Source organism: Theobroma cacao, chromosome 5 (assembly GCF_053813885.1).
Source record: "Theobroma cacao isolate CCN51 chromosome 5, ASM5381388v1, whole genome shotgun sequence".
Lineage (NCBI taxonomy): Eukaryota > Viridiplantae > Streptophyta > Magnoliopsida > Malvales > Malvaceae > Theobroma > Theobroma cacao.
Window position 1 is genome coordinate 1,783,191 of NC_142643.1, and position 22,503 is coordinate 1,805,693.

The following is a 22,503-nucleotide window of genomic DNA, read 5'->3' on the forward strand; positions in this document are numbered from 1 at the left end:
TTGCCATGGATCTCAATATTTGAACTGAATAGTGTATGCTTCCCCTCATGTTAAATAGCTTTACTTTTGTTCTAATTATTATTTTTAGTCCCCAAAAAACCTTTTTTAATCAGTTTTTTATTTAAAATGAGTGATTTTTAAGTTCAAATTCTTAAAGAAATTAGACAAATAACTTAAAAGCATAATTATGAAAAGATTTTTGTCGTTGATATTCCAGGGAAAGAACCTGATGGATAACCGTTTACCGCCATATGCAAACGAGACGATGTCGTTTTAGCTGGTAGAATTCTACTCCATAAGACAATAATCTCGCTCCAGAGGAACGCACTGAAACTGCCATGGCGGTTATTAACTCCCTTAACAACCATATACCCTTCCTTCCTTTATCAACTCAACCCAAGAACCCTAATTTCATTTCCATCAATTTTGATCCTCGAATTCCAAATCAAATTTCCGGATTTCGTTTTCCCGCCCACCGTAACCTTACCGCTAATGGCTCGCTTCAAAACTCTGACCAAAACACTCCCCAAGGTCCCTCTCTCTCTCTCTCTCTCTCTCTCTCTCTCTCTCTCAAAATTCAATCAACCAATCAAAAGTTTCAATTTCTTAGTTTATTTAATTGGGTTTTATTTGTTTAATCAGGTGATGAAGTTGAGAGTTTAGGAGTTAAAGCTGCGTTGTCCGTGCTTAAATTCTACAAAAGTAAGTCTCTTTCTTTTTCTTTTGCGAAAGCTCATGGGGAAAGAATATAAAAATCTGAATTGTTCTTACTGATTTTTAGTTAAGCAATGAATAAAAAACAGGGGAAATCTCGCCTCTGATACCAAAGAGTTGCCGTTTTGTTCCCACGTGTAGTGAGTACTCAATGGAAGCTTACAAGAAATATGGGGTTGTAAAGGGCACAGTCTTGACAGCTTGGCGTCTTTGCCGTTGCAATCCTCTTGGTAATTCAACTTTTCTTTTCTTATTTTTTAATAGATTTATTGTATTAATAATTGTTTCTAATTGCAAATTCCTTGTATATTAGGTGGGTCTGGTTTTGATCCTCCAAGGTGGTTTGATGAGGAAAGGCCGACAGAAGAATGAGGGATGTTGTTTTGGTTTTACTAAAGGTATTGAAGGGTTTAAACTTGAAAGCATGGTAGTTCTCAGATTATCTGAACTCTAATGGGAATTGATTTTTATGTTCTTTATTGATCCTTTTAAGTGTTACATTTTCTTGCGGCGAGAAAGAAAATAGTTAATCTCTTTAAGACTATCATCATATTCTAGGTTTTGATGCATATTCCATTTACATGGTTTCGAAAAGTAGTACCCTTTTTCCACGCTTACTGTTGTTTGGTCTTATTTTCTTCCAACAAAAGCCCAACAACTTAAAAATGATGTTTCAAAAAGAACAGAACCCGTTGATCTTACTCAAAAGTAGCATCAAAATCTTAAAGTTTGTATGGCTTTCATAAGGAAAAAAGTTGAGGAAGGGAGAGATAAGATGTTGAATTGTGTTTGGCAAATCTTGAAATGTGAATTTTGCAGAAGAAGTTATGTAACTGTAATGCTTAAAATGAAGGTTGAACATAGTGAATCTATGAAAGTGTTATTCAGTTTGAGCATAGCTATACTGGGTTTATTGTACTGTCGCCTTCTGTCTGTTCATTTCTCTACCATCGACTTGCCTGGTTTATTAACCTTTTCAAAATAACTTGACATGAATGATAAGTTTTCATCCTTCAGTAATACCCTGACCTGTATTATTTTAGGATGACATGATATCTGGTAGTGAATCCCCATGGAAGCATAAACTTGCGAAACTCAGATTTTTCAACTGGCCATTGGAATGGTGGAATAGTAATTTATGTTAAGATCTGTTTACTTGGTCCATCATAGGCATATGTCTGTTGAACATTGAATCAGAATGGTAAAACTAGTCACGTTTTGAAGGCATCAAGCGAAACACTATATATTTGTGATAACAAGTGGCTATCAAAAGTCAATTGCTGTAACTATTGTTTGTATCATTCTGGGAAGGAACTTATCTACCTATCTGATTTCCTTCTTTTCATGACAGGTAATATCGGTGGAGGTTGTTTCATTGGAATGGAAAGGACACGTCGGTTTGTTGAATGAACATAGTTGTTTCCTGTGCTCCCATGGCCATATATTCTTTGCTAATATGTGATCTAGTGTCTGAATTTAGTTGTCCTGTTTAGTACAAAACAATTGTACCTCCTCTTGCTGAGTAAAATTTCTTGAACAATATTCAGGCAGTTGATTTTCTTTCTGTCTAAATTTCTCTTGCTTTGACATTTGGAAGCATGTAATTGCTGCACATGGGAGTGGACCTCTTGGTAGAGTTTGCCCTGACAAAGGGTTAACAGTCTTTTATTTGAAAGTTGTTCTGCAAGATCTTGTTTGTATAAATTTGGTACAATAGAATCAAGAGCAAATACTGTTCTATTTGACATGTACTTTTTTTCTGGTTCATCTTCAGTCCTAGCAGCATAAAATTACTCAAGATTTCTTTATGTTTTCAAATCTTCTGCTGGATCTACAATCTATTACTCATGACCTTTGGTCTCCACCTGAACCTGAGGGAGAAAAAAAAAGGATGGGTAGAGAGATTAGATCTTCATAGAGCTATGGAATTAGATAACCTTCATATCCGTATTCTGAATATTCTTGGATGTATAAAAGAAAAATGACATGTTGGTTTAATTTTGCAGCTTCCAATCATATTTGGATTATTTTTCCTGCACTTGGAAGAAAATTACACATATGGAATATCAGAGTAACTGATCTGGACAAATAAATTTGGTCCCCACAGAATATGGTCCTCAACTAAGGTTCCATGTGATTGGTTTTTAACGGTTGGACGAATCAAATTTGCTTCAATTGTGGGAGTCTACCTCAATCCAAACAATGTTTGTCCTTCATTTCAGTTTGGACCACCATTACCAGCTCTGAAACTTTGCAGAAGGAGCCAGATTCTACAGTGATAATCACTGTCTTCCAAAGGCTTTGATAATTGAACCACCCAAAAAAAGTATGTATATTTTTTCTGAAATGGTTTGGGCACTTGGGTTGTTTTCATTAAAGAGAATCCCTCATAAGCTGCTTGCCAATTTCTTAAGGTAACTTTTTCATGTACTAGGTTTAGGTTTAAGTTTCATAATGCAAGTGAAAGTTTAGAATGGCTTAACAAAACCTGAAGGCAGAGGCAGATTATTCCCTCAATGTATAGCTATTTGAAATATTTAATTTCAGATGCCCTTCTTGGTTATATTTTGAGCACCAACCTTCAATCCTTTTAGGTAATGGAAGGTCCCACCAGGTTGATGTTGGAAAGACGGAGGCTCTAAAAGAAGAAGATTCCCAACAGATGCTGATTGAAAGCTATAATGATGGAATTCTAACACATTGTTTTATATGGTTTTGGCCTGGTGTCAACCAATTTGTGTTGAGAGGAAAAAAAAAGCTAGATAGATGTTTGGAATGCATTTGAATGCCATGCCTTTTTTTTTAGCAGAAACCCAAATGTTATCAGTGCTTTTTCATACAATTTGCTCAGAATTTTGGACAAATACAAAGACATAAAAAGATGGAAAGAAGCTGCAAAAACCTTTGAAAAAATGCAGGCTTTTGCAAATTTCACAGTAGCTTGCATCATAGAATGTCTACTTCTACAAGTTAACTGTAAACATGTTCATATGTATTTTACAGTTCTTTCCCTTGTCGTCAAGTTGCCTATTGAACCACAAGAGGTCAGCTAAGATACAACAAATCAGCGCTGTGTACACTTTCCAGTTCTTCAAGTTGTTGATGTTCTAATTACTGTCAGTCTTCTAGAAGTAAACCAGATAACCATCAGCTTCTCTTAGCATGACTTGTAATCATTCGAACATTGCAATCAGTTACCATATGTATCTGTTATCTTATCTGCAGATCTGCTAGTAATACAGTAATTAACAACATAGGAAAAAATGAAAACAGCATTACCTTAGTTTTCCTAATTTTTCCTGTCAGAGCACCCAAAGAGAAGAAAGGCAGACTTTGAAATTTAAGCTCCTTAAGCAGGCTTCCAAGCAGAGAGGGCGTAAATTATTCTTCCCTTCCATCCTTGCAACAGCCAGCGGCTATCTTCATCAATTACAAAATCCTTGTGGTAGAATGACCTCACTCTTTCAGTTGCCCCCTTGACTATCTCCCTTCCAAATGGCAGCTGCACAAACCCAGCCCTCAGATTACGGGCATGCCACTGCTTGAACGTCTCAGGCCGCTCCACTCTCTCCCAGCCCTCACAAGCTATAACATTCAAGGCCTCCCTGCCAAGAATCTCTTTCTCAATCAGCATCCTCTCCCAATCCTCACGGGGCACAATAGTTTCAAGCATATCAAACATTGAAGAGAAATGAAACAAAGCCTCTCGGAACCGTGTGACAAAGAATGGGGCATTATAGGCCCCATTCATAATCCCATGGATGAAAATATTTGGATTAATCTTCCGTATCAGATTGAGAACAATATTTCTTGGACTGTCTACTGCCACAGTTTCATCAAGCAAGTTCTTAGCACGATACAGACAGTTAACAACAACAAACTCATCCTCGTGAATGTCAAGTTCCTCAACTCGAATGTTATCCCATTTCTTTGCTATGGCATTGTACTGAAATGGCACCTTGAACTCTTTGGCATAAGCTGCTAAACGCCGTCCTGTTTCCTCAACTCGCTCAGCTGGCCTAAAACCAGGTTGTGGAAAATCTATTCCAGTAATCCGAAGCTTTGGAGGCCCTTCAGATCTCAAAGAAAGCCGCTCAATGAGGGTGGGCCATTGAAAACCATAAAGAATACCAAAATCTATGACGTGAAGCTTCATCGACTTTCTTGATGCAACATTGATTGTCTTGTTACAGATGAAATGAGAAACCTTTCTAAAAGGGCATGCAGCAACATGTAGAAGGTAAGCTTTCAAGATATCAGAAGCAGAAGTTCTCTTACTGACAAGGCCTTTATAGATTTGGCTACCTGTACCAGCCAAGCGTGCCTCAAGACCATCAGCAAAGCAATGAGCTAATCTCTGATTTCCATCTCCAAATCGAGACGTATGTTGTCTGATTTGCTTTAGCAATTCATTTGCACTCCTACGATCATCAGCTGCAACTGCTTGCGCACAATGAATCAGGAGCGTTCTCAAATCCACCACCTCTTTTTTCCCATTTTGCTTCTTACCACGGCCTTTTCCACCATTAGGTCCCTTTGACTGTCCATTCTGCCGCACATTTTTACTGGTTCCATTGCGCAAGGACTCACGAAGATTTGTAAAATGAGTTGGAGCTTTCCCCGAACTACAGAGCAGCACCATATCAAACATCTCTGATCGCACAATGGATTCTGAATAAACTGCTGCCTGCTTGCTGCACCTCTCTTCTTCAGTTTCTACATCGTCTCTGCGAGAAATCTTCTTTCCCTTTGAACCAGTAGGTGAGTACTCTCCTTCATCTTTTTTCTCTTCCTTTACAACCAAACCACTAGTCCACCCTTTGGACTCCTGTGATTCCACTCCACAGACCTCCAAGTTACCAAAAAGCTCCTCGCTTCCTGGAATAAATTTACTGGCCTCCTCAACCCCCTTTCTGAATTGCCAAATGGAATGGATTTCACCATTCCAATCAGGGACCTGAAGAGTACTATTTGGAGACTCTATCAGCCCATCTATGCTAGCCATCGAAGAGCTATACGATGATTGAGACATGCCAGAAACAGGAAGACTTTGTGCCTGAGTGGTACTATAATCACCCAAATTTTGCATCCGCCCAGTGTCAACAACGTAGCTGCTACCATCACTGCAACTACTGAAATAACTACTATAATTTCCAACGAAACTATCATCAGGGTTCTCCCCGCTTTCATAAACAAAAGTAGAGTTCTGTTCAGCGGAAGGTGAAGGTGGGTACTTCTTGCCAAGGACATCATAAAATGATTTCTCAGCAGCTTGAAGATCCAAAGACTCTTGAAGCATACATGACTTGTCCTCCATATCTTCTTCCAAGAGAATATGGTTTATGTATCTCAAAACTGAATCGGAAAAATCACAGTCTTCGGACGGATCTTCCTCATGGCTCAAACTTGAAATAGGTGCCATATTACTTGGTGTTGGATCAGGTGGGTGGTAATCAAATTCCCTAAAGTTGTGATCTATGTAGGTGTTCTGGAATCTGGGACCGGCAACAGAGTTCTGATTCGGAAAAACTGATGCAGGTTGACTCGGAAATACAGACACGGTTTGATTCCTCAGTTGGAAACCAGAAAACCCTCTAAACCTAGGATCCATAACCATCTATATTCTAGCAGATAACCCCAACAAGAATCCCAAACTTGAAAAACACAATTGCAAACTGCACTGAAGTTATTTTCAGAAACAGAGAATTGTCTTTTCTATAGGTTAACCTCCTTGTTTCCAATTATTCAAACTCTTTATATCCCAAAAAGCTATTGAAGCACACAAAGCAACTCCAAAATATAATCAAAGCTTAGAACTTTCAAAGGACCATTAACAAATTCCACATTTTGCAGAAGTAATCAGAGAAGAACAAACCAAAGAGATTTAGCAAAATTCACCTATAAGACTAAGTTCTAACCACCCCAGGGCTTCGAGAAAACCCAATGAATAAGAAAAGGAGAGAAGAATATTGAACTTAGTGACAGCAACAGTGAACCAATACCAAAGGGTCAACAAGGAGAAGCAAGGAAATCAAAGCCCTTTCACAAAAACCAATCAACTTTTTCCTGTTAAACAAAAGCAAAAACGTACCTTTGGAAGAGAGAAGAGAAACAAAAAGCAGACAAAAACAGAGAGAGAGAGAGAGAAAGAAGGGAAAAATGGAGGCAGCGCAGTGTATTTCATTTCCAGTTGGTAGTTAATGCTGTCTTTTACTCCCAAGGAGAAAATTAGTATATTTTTCTCCTAGGAGAGTGAAGCAATAACAGCCATTGAATTTTTTAAGCACTCCAAAAGAACAAAAGAAAAAAAAAATAACCGGCTACAGGCCATCTTGTCTCCCCCTTCCCAGGCCCCTGCTAACTTAGGACAGAGTGGACTCTAGCTCTTAAACCAATGAATAATCTCCACGTGTCAGTAAGAGAGCTATGTTTTGGCTCACCGGGGGCGTTTCCCTGAGTTGGGTTGTTGCCCTTTTGGCCTGATCTCATTGCGGTTGAATGAATCACTCTCGCTGTCAGGCTTTTTCTGGGAAGGTGAAGTTACGGGGATGACCTTGGCCATGCACGTGGACGGCAGCCTCCGAAACCCAGAAAGAGACGTTGAAGTGAAGACGAAATTTCAGTTGGAACATAGAGGGAGAGTGAGAGAGAGACAGTCCTGGTTTTTTGTTGGTAGTGGTACCTTTGTTGTCTGGACATGAACGTGCGTGTCCATCGTAGGTTGACTTCCTTTTCTTTCTTGGGTCCGACGCGTCTTTCATGAATAACCTTTAACAAAACCCAAACCAAAACCAGTAGTGAAATTTTCACTACAAGAGATCCCTTTGCTCCGAAAACTCACCTCTAAATGAGAATAATAATCATTTATTATGGAATAATAATAATCCATTCCATCATTGCTTCTTTTCCTTGCTGTACAAATTTGGGCTTTACCTTTTTCAACTGTCCACTGTGTAATGATGATGATTAAGAAAAACCTTGGACTGGTTGAGGACCAAAAGCAACTATGGCACTTTGCCCACTTTGTGGTTTGCATTATTATGTCCTCTAACTTTGAAAAGAAGAACAAAACATCTTCCTAATTTGGTTCAATACAAGAAAGAAAAAGCAGTCAGATTCAAAGTACTGAATATCAATGGAAGAAATTCTTTATTTGTTTCATTAGGTAAAGGGCCTTTGTGATAAACTCTTTTTGCCCAAGAAGCTAACATGCTCCCACCTCCACCAAATTGTAGAATTTCAAGTTAACACTTTTTTGGGTTTTTATATTCATTACCCAAAAGAAATGTTATCTTATTATGTAAGGATAAATGGTGTAGCCTTTCATTGTATGATAAGTATAGATCATGCACAGGAATCAGCATTATCAGAACAGAGAGTGTTTGCATTACCTTTTTCCTTTTTCTGTTGGTGGGCTGCAGATCCATCTTTTCCTTTCTTTGTTGAACTTTATGTAAAGCTTTTTCTGCTGTTGGAGAATATTTTGGTTCTGGAGAATTGGAGAATCAAATAGTTTTATAAATTAAACCCCCACCTTCTGAAATTTCCATCATGCCCACTTCTTTGTTCAAACCAATCTGCAGCAGGCATTGTATGAAAGGAACACCCAGGTTTTCATAATAAATTGTTCTAAAGAATCATCATGTAGAGACAGATGATCACAAATTAAGAATCAGAACATTATTTGCAATGATGGGGCAGCCCATTGCCATGTGAGCTTCCCACTCAAGCTATCAATATTGCCATGAGTTACTTTTTTCTCAGGATTCTTTTATTCTCCAAGAGCAAAAGCTTTATTTCTACTTGGTCTTTATCAAGAAACACCAGGGTAGAGGCAGCTGCCAGAAATAAATTCATTCTGTTTTCACCCCAATGGCACTTTATTCACATCATCATGTAACATCTATCCTGCAGGGCATCAGAATTTTAGTCTCATTTCCCACCGTAGTAAGCACCAGAATTGGATCTCTAGTTGGTCTTTATCCAAGAAGAAGACTGGGAAGAATGTTTTTAAGACGACAGAGAGAATTTCATGAATTCTTTCATGAAGATAATTTATTAATATTTCATGTTGGAACCAAATAAGGAAACAATGTCGGCAAATTAACTTAAAGCTATCTACAAGGAACCAAACTCTATCCAATGAAAGCAATTTGGTTGTAGATCACATTGAATGTGAGCATGCTACATAATTTTCATTTACAGAAATTTCATTACATCACAGATTTACAAGATTGAACAGAGACCTAGTAAAACCTCAGACAGCTTATTTGAGCTTTTGCTTGGCCTGGTGTCTAGACCAGTAGGCATGGGCAGCTAGGACCCTGTCTAAAAGCTCCTGTGGCACAGGTTCTCCCCTCCTTTGCTGAGGGGAGATTCTTGCTGTATGGACCAATGTCTTCCACTTATCCTGTACCATCCCCATAAAACATATAAATCGGTGACAATCCTCTAACATAGATATACAACATTTAACAAATAGAGAATCTTAACCTAATGGAATAAGTTGTGGTTTAAAAAATCAAAACCTGGAAGAATGATGACGGAAGAAAACCTTGAAAGAACTAAACTTATATTTTACACAAAAAACACACTGTTGATGTAAAGATATTCAGTAATGCATACAGAAGAGTAGAATTCCCATGTGTTCCAAGACTCCACCACAAAAGAGAGCCTAATCTATGGTGTAGTGAGCAGAGCAAGTGCAAACTAAGCACTATGGACAGTATAATAAAATGGCAATAAAGGTTAGATGTCAGTCAATTGAACCATCATGACAAGCATTATGGGCAGAGTCATACAATTTAGTACACATCATGACAAGCATAAAATTCCAAACAGAAGCACAAACTAAAATGGATTATTCACCTTCAAATCCACATATGTACGATGTTTTGCATTGTCAAAAGCACCCAATTTGACATCACGCCACCTACAAAATTTGAAAGAAGCTAAGGATCCGGAGCACAGCAAGCCTGCAATCAAATATTCGTCAACAAAGGACAATCATAAAAGTAACCTTCCAGTTCCTAGTTTCTCAACTGCCTGAACCAATGCTTCTACTTCCGCAACAGAAAACGGTCTTCTAATGCGACGCTGGACAAACTCATGACACCCAGGTCTATGATGAAAGGGAACCACAGCCAATGCCTCCACACTAATTGCTGGGATTGACACCAGAGATTGGGAATTTGGAATAGTTCTATCAGCTGATATGTTGGAAAGACAGGAAACCAAGTGAAGGTCGCTTTGAGCACCACTGTTCCAACTTGTCAAAGGAGGAACAAGAGAGACACTAGAAGTCCCTGGTTCTGGAGTCAAAGATGTTGCATGCCTGGTTATAGAACATAATAACACAATTAAAAGATGACAGGAATAATTGACTTACTAAAAGTTTAGGCAAGAGAGAGAGAGAAGATGAGCCACAGAAGTGAAGACAAAATGACAAAAGGAGGGAGGAGGGGTGAAGATTGGGGACAAGCAAAAGGTCATCCTTCTTTTAAGCTTACATACACCAAACACTTACCTTGTTAGCCCCTGCTCTCCTGGGCCTGGAGGTGGTATAATTTGTGCATGTCTGGGCTCCAACGCAAATCCCAAATTACGATGCTTGTGATCTTGAGAAATACCAGTCTGAAATAGAGTTTTGCTGTCATCCCTAACCTTCTTTCCTTGAAGAAAGATACCAACATGTAAGCCATCTCCCAGTACAGTAGTTACTGCCTCCATGACTGTCCTCTACAAAAACCATTAGATGTTAATTATCAGCAATGTGCAAACATGGAACCAGTTTGCTTGACCTCTTACCCATGAAGATAAACAAAAGGTCTGATAAGGCCGTATGTTATTGCTTAAAATATCAAAGAGACAAGAGAACCATTTGTCTGATAAGAACAAGCATGTTATCTAATAACATGAATATGATTATGATCTTATGCTCCCATCCTAAGAAGATGCAAAGAATTATAGTTCAAAAAATATATTCGCTCTTTTTGTTACTCCATGGGATAAAACTTTTTACGTTAAAAGTTAGAAAGAAAAATAGAAGGGAAGCATGCTATGAAACAACAGCAACGAAGGCAGTGCTGCATACTTTCAGTGAACCAACAGTAGCAGTTGTAGGAATCTCAACGAAGAGCTCTGGAACCTTGAAGGATTTGATACGAAGCTTCACTGAACAAACCAAAAACAAGAAAGGAAGAAAAGTTAGAGCATGCCTGGATCATACAGCCATCAGTTTATGTACTAAAACATTACGTCAAAGGCCCTTATACCATTACGGTCTCTGGGTCCAGGTTGCGAATGTCGTCTTGCAACTGAGGATGCCACTCCAACAGCTGCATGTAAGAGCTTGGATTATTCAGCCAAAACTGAATAGATCCCTATATCCTAAGACCACAAAATAAAGAAAATTGAAAGCTGGCAGCAATGTTTTATTCCACCTGCAGTACAGTTGTCACAATTGCTTCTCTTGTCAGCAGAATTAAATTTGTCTTCAAACTGAAAGCCTCGATCAGGCACAGAGAATGGGAATTGATTAAACAACTTCCTTCTGTTGAAAGGAGAGATCCTCTGTGATCTTTGACGAGTATAACTAGTTCTCCCATTACGAAAAAATGATCTTCTTTTCCCATCTAGAAATATGATAAATTGGAAAATGTCATTTAATCAATTAGGTAGATTCATGATGCTAAAAGAACAAATACAGAAATGAAAGCCTACCATATCCAGTAACATGCGCAAGAACTTATTATTAGTTGCAAACTTCAGGGAATTCAATAGACCGTATCATGACATTACAATTGCATTCATACTACAAGAGCACAATCCAGTATTAATTAAACCACAGAATGGGCATATACCATTTTTAAAGGAAGCCCCACCATTCAAATTTGGAGATACTCTCCAATGTCTGCCTGCAGACAGGTTCTTAATTCTTTGATCTGCCACATCTGATGGCAGCCTAAAGGCCTTCACTGTGGTGGCAGCCTGAGTGCACCCAGTGTCATTCTCGTCATCATCTCTATCAACTGTCTCTATATTATCAGCATGCCCAGAAGGACGAAGAGTTATCCAGTCCTCGAACAATGATGCCTTTAACTTGCTTTCTGAACAGAATAAAGCATGAGGTTTACAGTCCATTTCCAACATATCAAAACTGCCTGTAACTGGAAGAGTTGCACTTTTAACACTTTGAATACTTGAAAGCTCAGCTCCTGCATCCTCTATTTGCCCTTCAGAAAATTCCCCAGATACAAGAGAAGAATTACCTATTTTAGCAGAAGGGCTTGCATTTCTATCATTGACATTGGCCAACTGATCAGCCAAACATAACTTCTCTGACTGATCGAAGCTCTTTATACTTGAACATGCTTTCAAATTAAACCGATCCTGGGAATGTGAAAACTTATTCAATGTATAGATTTGATGGTAACCTTGAATAAAGGTTTTCTCATCATGAGTTTCCTGAACAGAATGGTTGCACTTTGACAATTGCCCCTCATCCCGTTCCTTCAAAACAATATTTTTAGGAGTATTTTGCTGATCCTCTTTACAATTAGGAGGCACAAAAATTTTACTTTCCTGCAAGAGTTCACCAGCTACACTAGCCAAAATTTCAAATGCATGTTTCTGACTGTTCCCACCCTTCTTCCTAATTGGCACCCTACCCTAAAACCAGCAGTCAACAATGACAAATCAGAACAGCATTTTTAACACAAATAAATAAAACCCCAAAATGGTAGCATTTCTTTACCCTTGCTGATCTAGAAGCTCGAGGAAACACAGGGACCTGGTAGCCACTGAAACCATAGTCCAATCTCGTCCCCGACACCATGTCTTAGGCATTCATTGAAAAATGAATTCATTAAGCAAAATTAACTGGCAGGCTTGAACAACATAGACACTGCAGCAAACAAACGTATTCAACAATCAGAAAGATTCAAGAATATGAAAACTAAAACCCACTACGCCCACTTCCTTACTTGAGAAAACTAGTTCACCATTTGCATAACATAGTTGGGAATAAAGTACATTCAGGCATAATATGCAGCAGTAATAAGTCATTAACTAATTCATATATTAACATAAAATCCGCCAGAAAAGGAAAAAAAAAAAACTTGGATTTAGAGTAAAGTTACAATGTTAGATTCAAAGAGTGGAACTTCATCAAGTTCAACAAGAGATTTTGTCAAACAAGAAAAGACAGAAACAGAGGCATGTAAAAAACAAGCAATGGCATCTCCTTCAACTATGAATGAGGCAATGCTTAACCTTATTTAGATCCACTGATTTCCACTCTATATAGAGCAATGGATATGGAACAAACAAAGTTTGAAATCCAGCAATTCCAAATCTTATTGATAAAGGAAAATCATAAGAAAAAAGACAATGATTTCTTGATGTTATACAAGTATAATGCAAGCTATCTACCAAATGGCCAGGAAATGGAAAAAATGATTTACAAGCCATAAACCTGAACACCACTGTTTCAACAATTCAACACCCCTCCAACAAAAAAACAAAAGTCAGACAGAAGAACACTTAACATTTAAGAAGGGTAGAGGAAAATGCACTTCACACCCTAAAACATGTTTCTCCAATCCCTGCAATTTCAGAAATCTGAACCAGAGGAATGAGGGACAAAAATTCCTTATTTTTTCCAAATTAAAAAGATGAAAAGGATTAAACCAAAACAAAAAAAGCAAAAAAAAAAAAAAACCCTGACACGTTCCACATCCAAGAACAATGATAGTAGTAAAGAATAGTAAATCAAAAAATAATGTCAAAATATTAAAAAAAAAAAAATAACCTTTCATAGATGGGTTTTTTGAGTTTGGTCCCTAATCAACATAAACCCCAGTGGAAAGTGGAAACCACACAAACCTACCAACTTTTTTTAATTTGTGGTTAAACCCTCAAGAAGAACTACTTGTATTATTTCTGGGCTTTTAACTGGAATAACCGGTGAGGAGAATCCATGAGTTTGCTGTTCACTGTAGTTCGAAGCAAAAAACAAAAACAAGTTGGACCTGTTCCTCCGTTTTGGTTGATCCACTCCTGTCTCTATCAGTTCTGAGCGGACACGTGGAAGCCTGTCGAGCCATTTCGGTTAATCTTATCTCATTCACATAAAATTTCGCTTATTTCTTTTTGCAGTAATTCTGGATAATTGTAAAATTGAAATGTTAAAGATCACCGATTCCAGCTTCCCTGTTTTTTTTCCTCTTTCTCTTATGGTACAAAAAGTTTTGCTGAATGGAACCAAAATCAATAAAATAGTATAAAATGGATCAAAGGAATAAAATAAGAACAACAACAAAATTCTGGGGAAATTGTGAATAAAACAGAACTGAAAAACCATATTTAATTGTTCTAGACACTAGCCAATACAAAACCAAGTGTAAAAGAAACAAAAAGTATATATTATACAGGCGACGCAATGATCGTAAGATAGGCTTTTAGTTGGCAGCCAAATCTTCGTACTGCCACGGGTTGAACTCAATTGACCTAACGTCAATCTCTTCACCGCTGCTTGAGCTATCTATGGCGGCCCGGTGTTGGGTGTACTTGCCGTTGTACTGGTACACTTCCAAGTCACCCCATGGAGTGGTTGCGACTTCGTTGGTGACATCGAACCATTTGGGAGTGAACTTATGGCCCTTTTCCTCTCTGTTTTTCTTCTCAGCTCTCTGTCTTTCCTCCATACTAAACAACAAAGAAAGTTGGCAAAATGGTTAAGACAGAAAAGAGAATGAAATAGACAAGTACCACTAAATAATGATAAGTGCACAAAGGTAAATATAAAATACAAAATCTAATTTGAGAGAGAGAGACCTGCTCTTTTCCAAACCAGCCTTAGTGAGATCGCCCTGCTCTAGGGCATATCTATCAGGGCGTAAACGAGAATCAGATGCTAATAGCTTCTGGGGAGCAGTATCAAAGCTGTTAATCTTATGCGCAAAATATGTGTACTGGAATTTATCGTTCTTCGGAGCATCAGCAACTTTCCATGCCTGTGTAACAGCAACAACGGAGTGATTACAAGCAGTTCGGCATCAGGGATATAGCTTTTTTTGTTTGTTAGGAAACTTCAAAAAATTTACTAGCACAGCTAAGCATATCAGTCCTTGACTGCTTCAAACTTTTAATCAAAAGATTAATCATGTTAATCAAGAAAATGTTGTAAGAAACCCAGAAAACTCCAATATTCACCATGTGTAGCAGTTAATTTGCACCAGGTTTCGGTTGTTCATTGTTAGAAGTAGCACCTTTTATTTTTTACATGGAAAGCTATTAGAAAGGTATGATAATCTCACGCAGTAAGAGGAAAAAGTTTGTTTTTCATCATTTGAAGGCAAATTTGTTTCAAAAATTAAATTTAGTCACTTGAGGAAAGGCTCATCATGAATAATCTGCTTTCTGGTCAAGAGTCGCAAGTAAAAAAACATAAGTCGGCATTGTTCTGCTAAAGGTTTGATGGGAAAGTAAATTCCAGAGTACAAGCATCAAGAAAACTAGGGGAGTGTTTATGGACGAATAAAAGATGCAAACAACTAAAGAATTAAAAGAACTAACCTCCTTTAGTTCAGTGCCCGGAAGTGGTTCCCCTTCACTGTCACAAGGTTGATAACTCATGGACTCATTCCATTTCCCAGTCATCAATATCTTCGGTTCCTCAGCGGCATTATATACATATCCATCAATCTCATACCGACCAGCCCTGTGAACAACCAAGATCCAAAGTTAAATTATATTTCGTTAATATATGGTACAAATTGACAGATGAAACTAATAGCTAACTGCTAATATTAAACCTTATCAAGTGAAAATCTTTCATAGCCTTGATGAGCTTTTTTCTTATTTCCTTTTATCTTCAAAGGAGTGAAAGAGGAAAATGCCTGGCAGCTAATGCCTACAGATTAAGCCAAAGAAAATCAACAGTACTTTCTGAGAATAAAACCATACCCAAACCAACCGCATGGTTGAAAATACAGTACAGCTTTGTCCCCTGTTGTCAGGTTTGTCATGACCATCTCCCCTGGTGAATCAACCCAAGTTCGTCCAAAAATTAAGTTGTTAACTTTTGTGGGAGGAGGCACCAAATCAAGAACTACACCATCTCTCTTGAGGGTCACACGGGTCCTGCACATAAAATTATTTCAGAATCTATGCAAGGGTACAATCTGCAAACTTTAAAAACATGCTAAATCACAAGAACTCACACATTAAAAAACCCTGCTTTATTTTTTAAACCATATTAAACAACTACAAGTAGAAAATTCTAGCAGCAAAAATAATAAAACTGCAAGAAGAAAAGTTTGCATAACCAAAATGAGAAATTATTATAAATTTTGACAAAATCTGGAGATTAATTCCAGTTCTACTAGCTTATAAAAGATGCTAATGATGTAGATGACGGTGAAATTGAAAGAAAAAAAAAAGAATAATAAGCCTCTTGTTATGACATTAGTTATGAAAGAGAGCACGTTGTACCTTCCAAGCGGATAGATATCAATTGAGTTTCCCAAAAATTTGGTTTTAACTTTTGAAGATATATCATAAATAAAATGCTCATTTTCAGCATGACCAGCACTCATTGGGGGGTGATGACTAACCTGAAAGGGACAAAATGTCAAACAAGGCTTTTAAAATAGCAGCCATTTAGAAAAATTATACAAAAACAATGTCAGAAACAATAACCCATAGAATCAAAGTGAAAGGAAAAATAAACCAAGACTTAGGTCTAAAAAACCCACCTGCTCAGCTATAAAAGTAATGCCGCCATGATTAACCATTTCATAAGTTTCACCAAGTATAGGATTAAATGGTTTCCAGGTACGTTGGTAGGCATAGTAGACAGATATAGCCCATGATGCTGCAATTAGCTACGATGAGTCCATCTTATCAAACACACAAAGAGACAAGGAGAAAAAGAGAAGTTCAAAGAATTCTTACTGGTGTACACCATTCGCATGTAAGGATCCTCACATTCATCAGCTAGATCTAGCAGGTAGGAGTATTCCATCAACTGTCACGGACAATGAGATCGATAAATTCCCACAAACAGAAAAGAACCAAATACAGCAATATCTTTACAGCAATGAAGTTTGATATGTAAACACAAACCTCAACCATTTTCTGCAACATTGACATTGGCTCAAAGATAAGAACTGGAAGTGTCACCATTGATGTGACATCAGATCCTATATACTTTTGCATCATTTTCCAGTAACTGTCCCTCTCCTGTTAGACAAGAGAAAGTGGTGTGCACATGCACATACAAATTAATATACCGCTAATCTTATCATTTGAACCCAGATAACATGGTCTTGCATAGAAAATCTTATCATGTAGTATGTGAAAGAAAACTTCAGCATTCACAAGGCGAGATATTCATTTCTAAACTAAATGTTAAGTATGCTAAATTTCAAAAAAAAAATGTTTAAGTATGCTAGTCTATTAGTAGCCGGCAGCCAAACTCAGCTTCTTTTCCTAAGGGTCGCATCCTGAGAGACATTCAAGTTCTAAATAACATATAAACAGAGCAAGTAGCCTGTACCCAAGGTCTTATTTCCATTACCTACTGATAAAAAATGTTTCATATGTTCCAATACAATCAGTTCAACCCTGTTAGCCTACGTTTTCTTTTACATCAGTAGCAATGTAAAGATCAATGTTACTACCATATAACCCTGCCAAGTGATAACAGTAATTACACCTACTTAAGATTTAAATGACATTACTAGCACTGCATTGTTCAATTGGAAACATCATGATACAAATGCATAAGACAGGACTAATGACTGAGGTAACGGTTTTTGTTCCTTTTTTCTTCAATTCATACAAAAAACGCAGACAATTAAGCGTACCTCCTGTTTCCACCTTCCTCTCCTTGCTTCCTCTTCGGCATCTTCTGTCCCGCCTTCTGGATTAACAACTTCCAGCCCTTCATATCCCAATAAACTGTATATACATATAAAAGAAAACACCGTGAATTCTCAATTGAATTAAAACCTTTTTTTTAACACATTTAGTTTAGTTCATCCAACTAAATCCTCTAAGCAGCTTTAACAAAATCATAGATCTGATACATCGATTCCTTTCTAAACCATAATTATCGTGCAATCAGTAATCAAAACAATAAATTCAGAAATGAACCAAAAGGAATATCCACGTCGAGATCGAAGCAATCAACTTTCATTTCAAAAAATAAAACATAGATCCAAGAAAAGGGAAATTGGACAAAAACAATAAATTAAAGGATAAAAAAATTAGAGGATAGATCTTAATACCCGTTGACTGATTTAGTCATGGCGCTACCAAAATTAGACAAACTGTTCGCGATCGAAGAAAAGAAACCACCGCTTTGTTTCGGATCATTCGGCGCCATCTCTGTAAATTACTTTTGAAGAACAAAAAATAAATCGAAGCTCGTCTTGTTTTGAAGCGAAACTCGAAAGAGAAGAAGAGGTTCTAATAAGAGAGATGAATTTTTAATATTTAAGATTTGTTTATGACAAAATTATGGGAATATTTGTAATATACTTTTTTAATGATAGGAAACAGCGAAGACGAGCACATATGCTGGTTGGCGGTTCTTTGTTTTGAAGTCAAAATTGGAGGATTTTTTTCCTCGTGAGTTTCGCCACGTGTTGATTGGAGAACGAGTGAGGCGGGCTTTCGAAGAAGGTTACGCCCGGAGTGCACCTGGTACGAACCACGGTTCCTTATCAGGCAAGCCTGAAGGGTTCCTGTGGCTTGTCCGTGTTCGCTCATATGGCTCTTTCCTTCCCCTTTGCCCGCGTTAAGAAAATGAAATGGACAAAGTAGCTTTGGAGTTTGCCACTTTGATTATTGCCAGCGGCGGCAAAGACTCTTTTTCTAGAGCTTGGACCTTTCAAGGTTATAATTATAAAAGTATAAGGTCAGTTGAATTATCTTTAATTATGTCATCAACTTTGAATTATTGATAATTCATCAATAACTTTAATAATAACAATATTTTGAAATATATGCGTTTTTTAATGGAATTCTTATATTCAATTATTTTTTTAATTATACATAATCAAACTTTTTATTTTTTATTTTATTAAATTAAATCATTATTCTATAAAAAAAACATATAATATATTATTTTTAATTACAACAGTTACTTTTTATATATATAAAATTTAACGTAACATATTGCTTAATCAAAATAAAAGTTGATGACATAAAATTAAATTTCTTGTGATGTGCGTGACATGACAAAGCTAAAATATAAAACTTTTAACGCTAGTTGAATATCTCTAATTACGTCATCAGCTATGAATTATTGATAATTCTAATGGTATAATAATGAGGTTGTCTCAATTGAAATTTAATTATAAAGGACTTTGATTGAAATGTCGTACTAACATCATAATTTAGTTTGGTGTAAATCTAAGCAACTTAATTTTTTTTATCTAAAGCATTTGTTTTTTTAATTAATTTTGTTTGATTAACTAAACAATTTTCAACACCGAAAATTTTAATACTGAATTTTCGGTTTGGAAAAAATTATTATTTAATTTTTTACTGTAAAAATTATTTGATAATCTGTTGTAATTTTATTCATTAATAAGATGTCAAATTTTGATTAATAGATAGTGTATGATTTCAATACATATAAATTTTTAATATAAATATTTTCATAAAAAAAGAAATATAAATAGATCGTAGGCTTGGGCTTTTGGGACTTCCGAATGTGACACAAAACTTTGAACCTTTGGGCTTTGTTATTAGGCAAAAAAAAAGACTGGGTTTTCTTCGATTCTATGGGCTTGTGGAGTTTAAAGGCAAGCCTAGAGTGGGCTTGCTTTTTACCATCCTATATTTTCACTTTTATCACAATGGCATTAATGGCAATAAGTAAATAAGTATTTTTTAAATAAGATTATAAATATTTTATAAACGTATTTGGATAGAGTACGAGTGATAATTTTAAGGTATATATTACATAGACCTAATTAAAGGTGAACTTTTTAACATCTATTTTTATTTTATATTATTTTTAATGGATGTATTATTTATAATTGATAAGTTGTCTACATATAAAATTTACTTTAAATTTTTTAATTTAATTTTAACTAACAAAATAAATAAAAATGATTAATTTTATTTTTTATTATTGAATTCGACTCAAATCAAATTTACATATTTATCCATATTATGTTTAATTAAATAAATAAATTTAAGTTTTAATTACGATATTATTAATCGAGCTTAGATACACTTTAAATATTAAATATTAGACTAAATGTTTAATTTATGATCAAAACTTTTGAGTTTTTGTCAATTTAGAGCCAAATGTTTCAATTGCAATAATTAAAAGTCAAATATTTTTAATTTTTTACAATTAAGAGTTAAGGTGAGGATGTCTTGTGCATGTAAGACACATGCATAACATGAACGACATATGCATAACATGAAAGTTGAATTTGAAGTGTAAAATACAAAATGATAGTTTTGTCATAAAGTCTTTTTTATTAAGTCAAAACATTTCAAATTATGGTATAGAGTGCAATAACTAATTTTTTTAATATAGCATATAATAATTAAATCCTCAACATGACATGTAACATTAATATTTTTTAATATGGCGTATAATAACTAAATTTTTAATATGATGTATAATAATTAAATTTTCAACATGATATGTAATTATATTTTTCAATATAACTTGTAATAACTGTATTTTTAACATGATATGTAACAACTATATTTTCAACGTAATTTTTTGTGATTGTAACACACACTCTATCCATCTATTAACTTAACTTTTAATTATGAAAAATCAAAAATATTTAATCTTTAATTATTACAATTGAAACATTTGATCCTGAATTAAAAATTTTTCATAAATTTAATCCCAAGTTAAACATTTAACCTAAATATTATAATCAGATTAGGATACAAGTGCTCTACATGTTACCATCCCTACCCTTTAGTTAACAGCTAAAAAAATAAATGATTTTCAGTCGGCTGCGTCTGCCTAGTTGCCTTTTCCTTTGTCTGAGACCATTGAATTCTTTTCTCTCCAGGACTGGAAGCGGCCCGTGTTCATTTGTTTTGTTTCATCCTTATAGCTGTATCTCCATCTTGCAAGCATTTCCTCTAAAAAACACGTGGCCCAACGTAGTCTGTCTTTCTCTACTTGTATACTTTGGCCGATGGCCATAACCGATTGCTTAAAGACAATCATTTTCTGTTGGCAAGAAATGTTTGCTTAAACAAATTGCCGCCTTGACTTGTAAAGAAAACGTAATCCTTGAAAGATTTAACCCCCCCCAAATACCTCAATGAAACGTACATCGGATGAATTTGGCCGGAAAGCAACACTAAAATACTTGAGAAGATTGCTTCTTTTTAGCATCCAACCCTTCGATTCTTCACATGCCTGCTGCCTAGTTGAACGTGGCACAAATGGTAGTATATTATGATAGTATTATACATATAGGAAAATTATTTAATACGAAATTTAAGTGTATAAAGCTTTTTAAAATTATTTTAAATAAAATTATATTTAGAGTTACATATCAAATCAATAAATCAAAAAATTTTCTCTCATGTAAGATTAATACATTGTGACTAGAGCGATAGAGTGTGTTTATATTTCATATACCTTTTTGTGATTTAAAATTTTTTATATAATATTTTAAAAAATCTAATTTATTAAACAAATTTTAAATAAATTTGTATTCTTTTATTAGGTTCAATAAAGTCTTTACATTTTTATTTTAAATCAAATAAGCCTTTAATGATTAATGATTGATTAATTATTATTAGTTAAAATATCAATTATCATTATTAGTTAAAATGTGAAAAATGTTAAACGATCATGTTATCATGTTAAATTAACATGTTACATCATCATCATCAATCGTAATATACAAGCATACCACATCATTATCAATTATAATATATTAGTATATTATGTCAACACCATATAATATAAAATGACAAATAGCATTTTAACTGCGTTAATCATTAATTATAAAATTTAAAAGTTTATTTGACTCAAAATAAAAATATAAAAACTTATTTGATTTAAAATAAAAATACAAAGTCTTAATTGAACATAATAAAAATATAAAGATTTATTTAAATATTTTCAAATAATTTAGAGTTCTTTTAAATGTTATATCATTTTTTTTACATGTACATAACTTTTGTACAAAAGTTATGCTATTAATTTTTTCCAATAAAATTATGAAAATACCTTCAATTCAATTCAATTTATTTATTTAGGTGTACTGGGTAAAATTAATAACTTAATCTCTCTATGATATTAATTGAAATAAAAAAATTTGGATATGAAAAAAAAATTAAAACCACCAAAAGCGTAAATAGAATTTATCCATTAATATATCATCTTTCTTGAATTTAGTAAAAATAATGAATTAAATAAAAATTTAAATCACCTTAACAGACCCCTATAAATATTAATTAATGGGATCTTTACCTTAATAATTGTTTTAATAATTAGTGGTGGTACATTATAGCACTCAATCGAGTCATCACCCACGCCTTTTTGACTCTGCATGAATTTGACGACTAGTTCAAGCTAATGAAACTTTTAATAAATCCACTTCCAATTTTCTATTTGTCTGGGGACTTTAATTTATCCTTCTTAATTACTCCACTAAATAATTTTTTTATTCACTCATGTATTTATTTCTTTTTAATATTGGAGTAGGTGTACAGTTAGACTTGCCGCGATGTTTTTCATTGAATACTTAATAAAAAAATTAATTAATTACATTTTTC

General features: G+C 35.2%; 4 protein-coding genes across 8 annotated transcripts; 1 reads left to right on the forward strand and 3 right to left on the reverse strand.

Moving 5' to 3' along the window:
* The first annotated feature begins 127 nt into the window (after positions 1-127).
* Positions 128-2,461, forward strand: LOC18597741 (membrane protein insertion efficiency factor). Its single transcript, XM_007026933.3, has 5 exons — positions 128-531; positions 643-702; positions 804-944; positions 1,028-1,112; positions 2,066-2,461. Exons 1-4 carry the CDS (start codon positions 339-341, stop codon positions 1,084-1,086), a joined length of 453 nt encoding a protein of 150 aa, XP_007026995.3. The 5' UTR covers positions 128-338; the 3' UTR covers positions 1,087-1,112; positions 2,066-2,461.
* On the reverse strand, positions 2,460-6,975 carry LOC18597743 (GRAS family transcription factor). 3 transcript variants are annotated; one of them, XM_007026936.3, is made up of 2 exons: positions 3,994-6,975; positions 2,460-2,585 (listed from the first exon to the last, which is right to left on the reverse strand). In XM_007026936.3, exon 1 carries the CDS (start codon positions 6,329-6,331, stop codon positions 4,064-4,066), a length of 2,268 nt encoding a protein of 755 aa, XP_007026998.2. In that variant the 5' UTR covers positions 6,332-6,975; the 3' UTR covers positions 2,460-2,585; positions 3,994-4,063. The 3 variants fall into 3 exon arrangements, with proteins under 3 accessions (XP_007026998.2, XP_017976817.1, XP_017976816.1); XM_018121328.2 differs by lacking the exon at positions 2,460-2,585 and adding an exon at positions 3,484-3,839; XM_018121327.2 differs by lacking the exon at positions 2,460-2,585 and adding an exon at positions 3,484-3,880 and having other exon boundaries at positions 3,994-6,974.
* Positions 6,976-8,742: 1,767 nt separating this feature from the next.
* On the reverse strand, positions 8,743-13,818 carry LOC18597744 (telomere repeat-binding protein 5-like). Of its 3 annotated transcripts, none has more exons than XM_088806270.1 (11): positions 13,526-13,818; positions 13,263-13,335; positions 12,470-12,619; positions 11,577-12,384; positions 11,157-11,348; positions 10,989-11,051; positions 10,808-10,887; positions 10,241-10,452; positions 9,734-10,048; positions 9,583-9,646; positions 8,743-9,124 (listed from the first exon to the last, which is right to left on the reverse strand). In XM_088806270.1, the coding sequence occupies exons 3-11, from the start codon at positions 12,548-12,550 to the stop codon at positions 8,981-8,983; spliced, it is 1,959 nt and encodes a 652-aa protein (XP_088662396.1). In that variant the 5' UTR covers positions 12,551-12,619; positions 13,263-13,335; positions 13,526-13,818; the 3' UTR covers positions 8,743-8,980. The 3 variants fall into 3 exon arrangements, with proteins under 3 accessions (XP_088662396.1, XP_017977086.2, XP_007026999.3); XM_018121597.2 differs by lacking the exon at positions 13,263-13,335 and having other exon boundaries at positions 11,577-11,822; positions 11,985-12,384; positions 13,526-13,817; XM_007026937.3 differs by lacking the exon at positions 13,263-13,335 and having other exon boundaries at positions 13,526-13,816.
* Positions 13,819-14,037: 219 nt separating this feature from the next.
* LOC18597745 (oxysterol-binding protein-related protein 3A) lies at positions 14,038-18,270 on the reverse strand. Its single transcript, XM_007026941.3, has 10 exons — positions 18,009-18,270; positions 17,586-17,679; positions 16,843-16,959; positions 16,672-16,744; positions 16,473-16,591; positions 16,210-16,331; positions 15,682-15,858; positions 15,292-15,436; positions 14,551-14,729; positions 14,038-14,421 (listed from the first exon to the last, which is right to left on the reverse strand). The coding sequence occupies exons 1-10, from the start codon at positions 18,104-18,106 to the stop codon at positions 14,175-14,177; spliced, it is 1,371 nt and encodes a 456-aa protein (XP_007027003.2). The 5' UTR covers positions 18,107-18,270; the 3' UTR covers positions 14,038-14,174.
* Positions 18,271-22,503: the final 4,233 nt, after the last annotated feature.

Excerpts from the sequence above, each read along its gene's own strand:
- LOC18597741 (XM_007026933.3), top strand. The coding sequence starts at position 339 with ATGGCGGTTATTAACTCCCTTAACAACCATATACCCTTCCTTCCTTTA. Across the intron at positions 703-803 it reads CGTGCTTAAATTCTACAAAA|GGGAAATCTCGCCTCTGATA; the intron begins GTAAGTCTCTTT and ends AATAAAAAACAG. Across the intron at positions 945-1,027 it reads TTGCCGTTGCAATCCTCTTG|GTGGGTCTGGTTTTGATCCT; the intron begins GTAATTCAACTT and ends CTTGTATATTAG.
- LOC18597745 (XM_007026941.3), bottom strand. The coding sequence starts at position 18,106 with ATGGCGCCGAATGATCCGAAACAAAGCGGTGGTTTCTTTTCTTCGATC. Across the intron at positions 17,680-18,008 it reads ATGACTAAATCAGTCAACGG|TTTATTGGGATATGAAGGGC; the intron begins GTATTAAGATCT and ends ATGTATATACAG. Across the intron at positions 16,592-16,671 it reads CATGCGAATGGTGTACACCA|CATCATGGGCTATATCTGTC; the intron begins GTAAGAATTCTT and ends AGCTAATTGCAG.
- LOC18597743 (XM_007026936.3), bottom strand. The coding sequence starts at position 6,331 with ATGGTTATGGATCCTAGGTTTAGAGGGTTTTCTGGTTTCCAACTGAGG.
- LOC18597744 (XM_088806270.1), bottom strand. The coding sequence starts at position 12,550 with ATGGTGTCGGGGACGAGATTGGACTATGGTTTCAGTGGCTACCAGGTC. Across the intron at positions 11,349-11,576 it reads TGGGGCTTCCTTTAAAAATG|ATGGGAAAAGAAGATCATTT; the intron begins GTATATGCCCAT and ends TCATATTTCTAG. Across the intron at positions 10,888-10,988 it reads TGGACCCAGAGACCGTAATG|TGAAGCTTCGTATCAAATCC; the intron begins GTATAAGGGCCT and ends TGGTTTGTTCAG.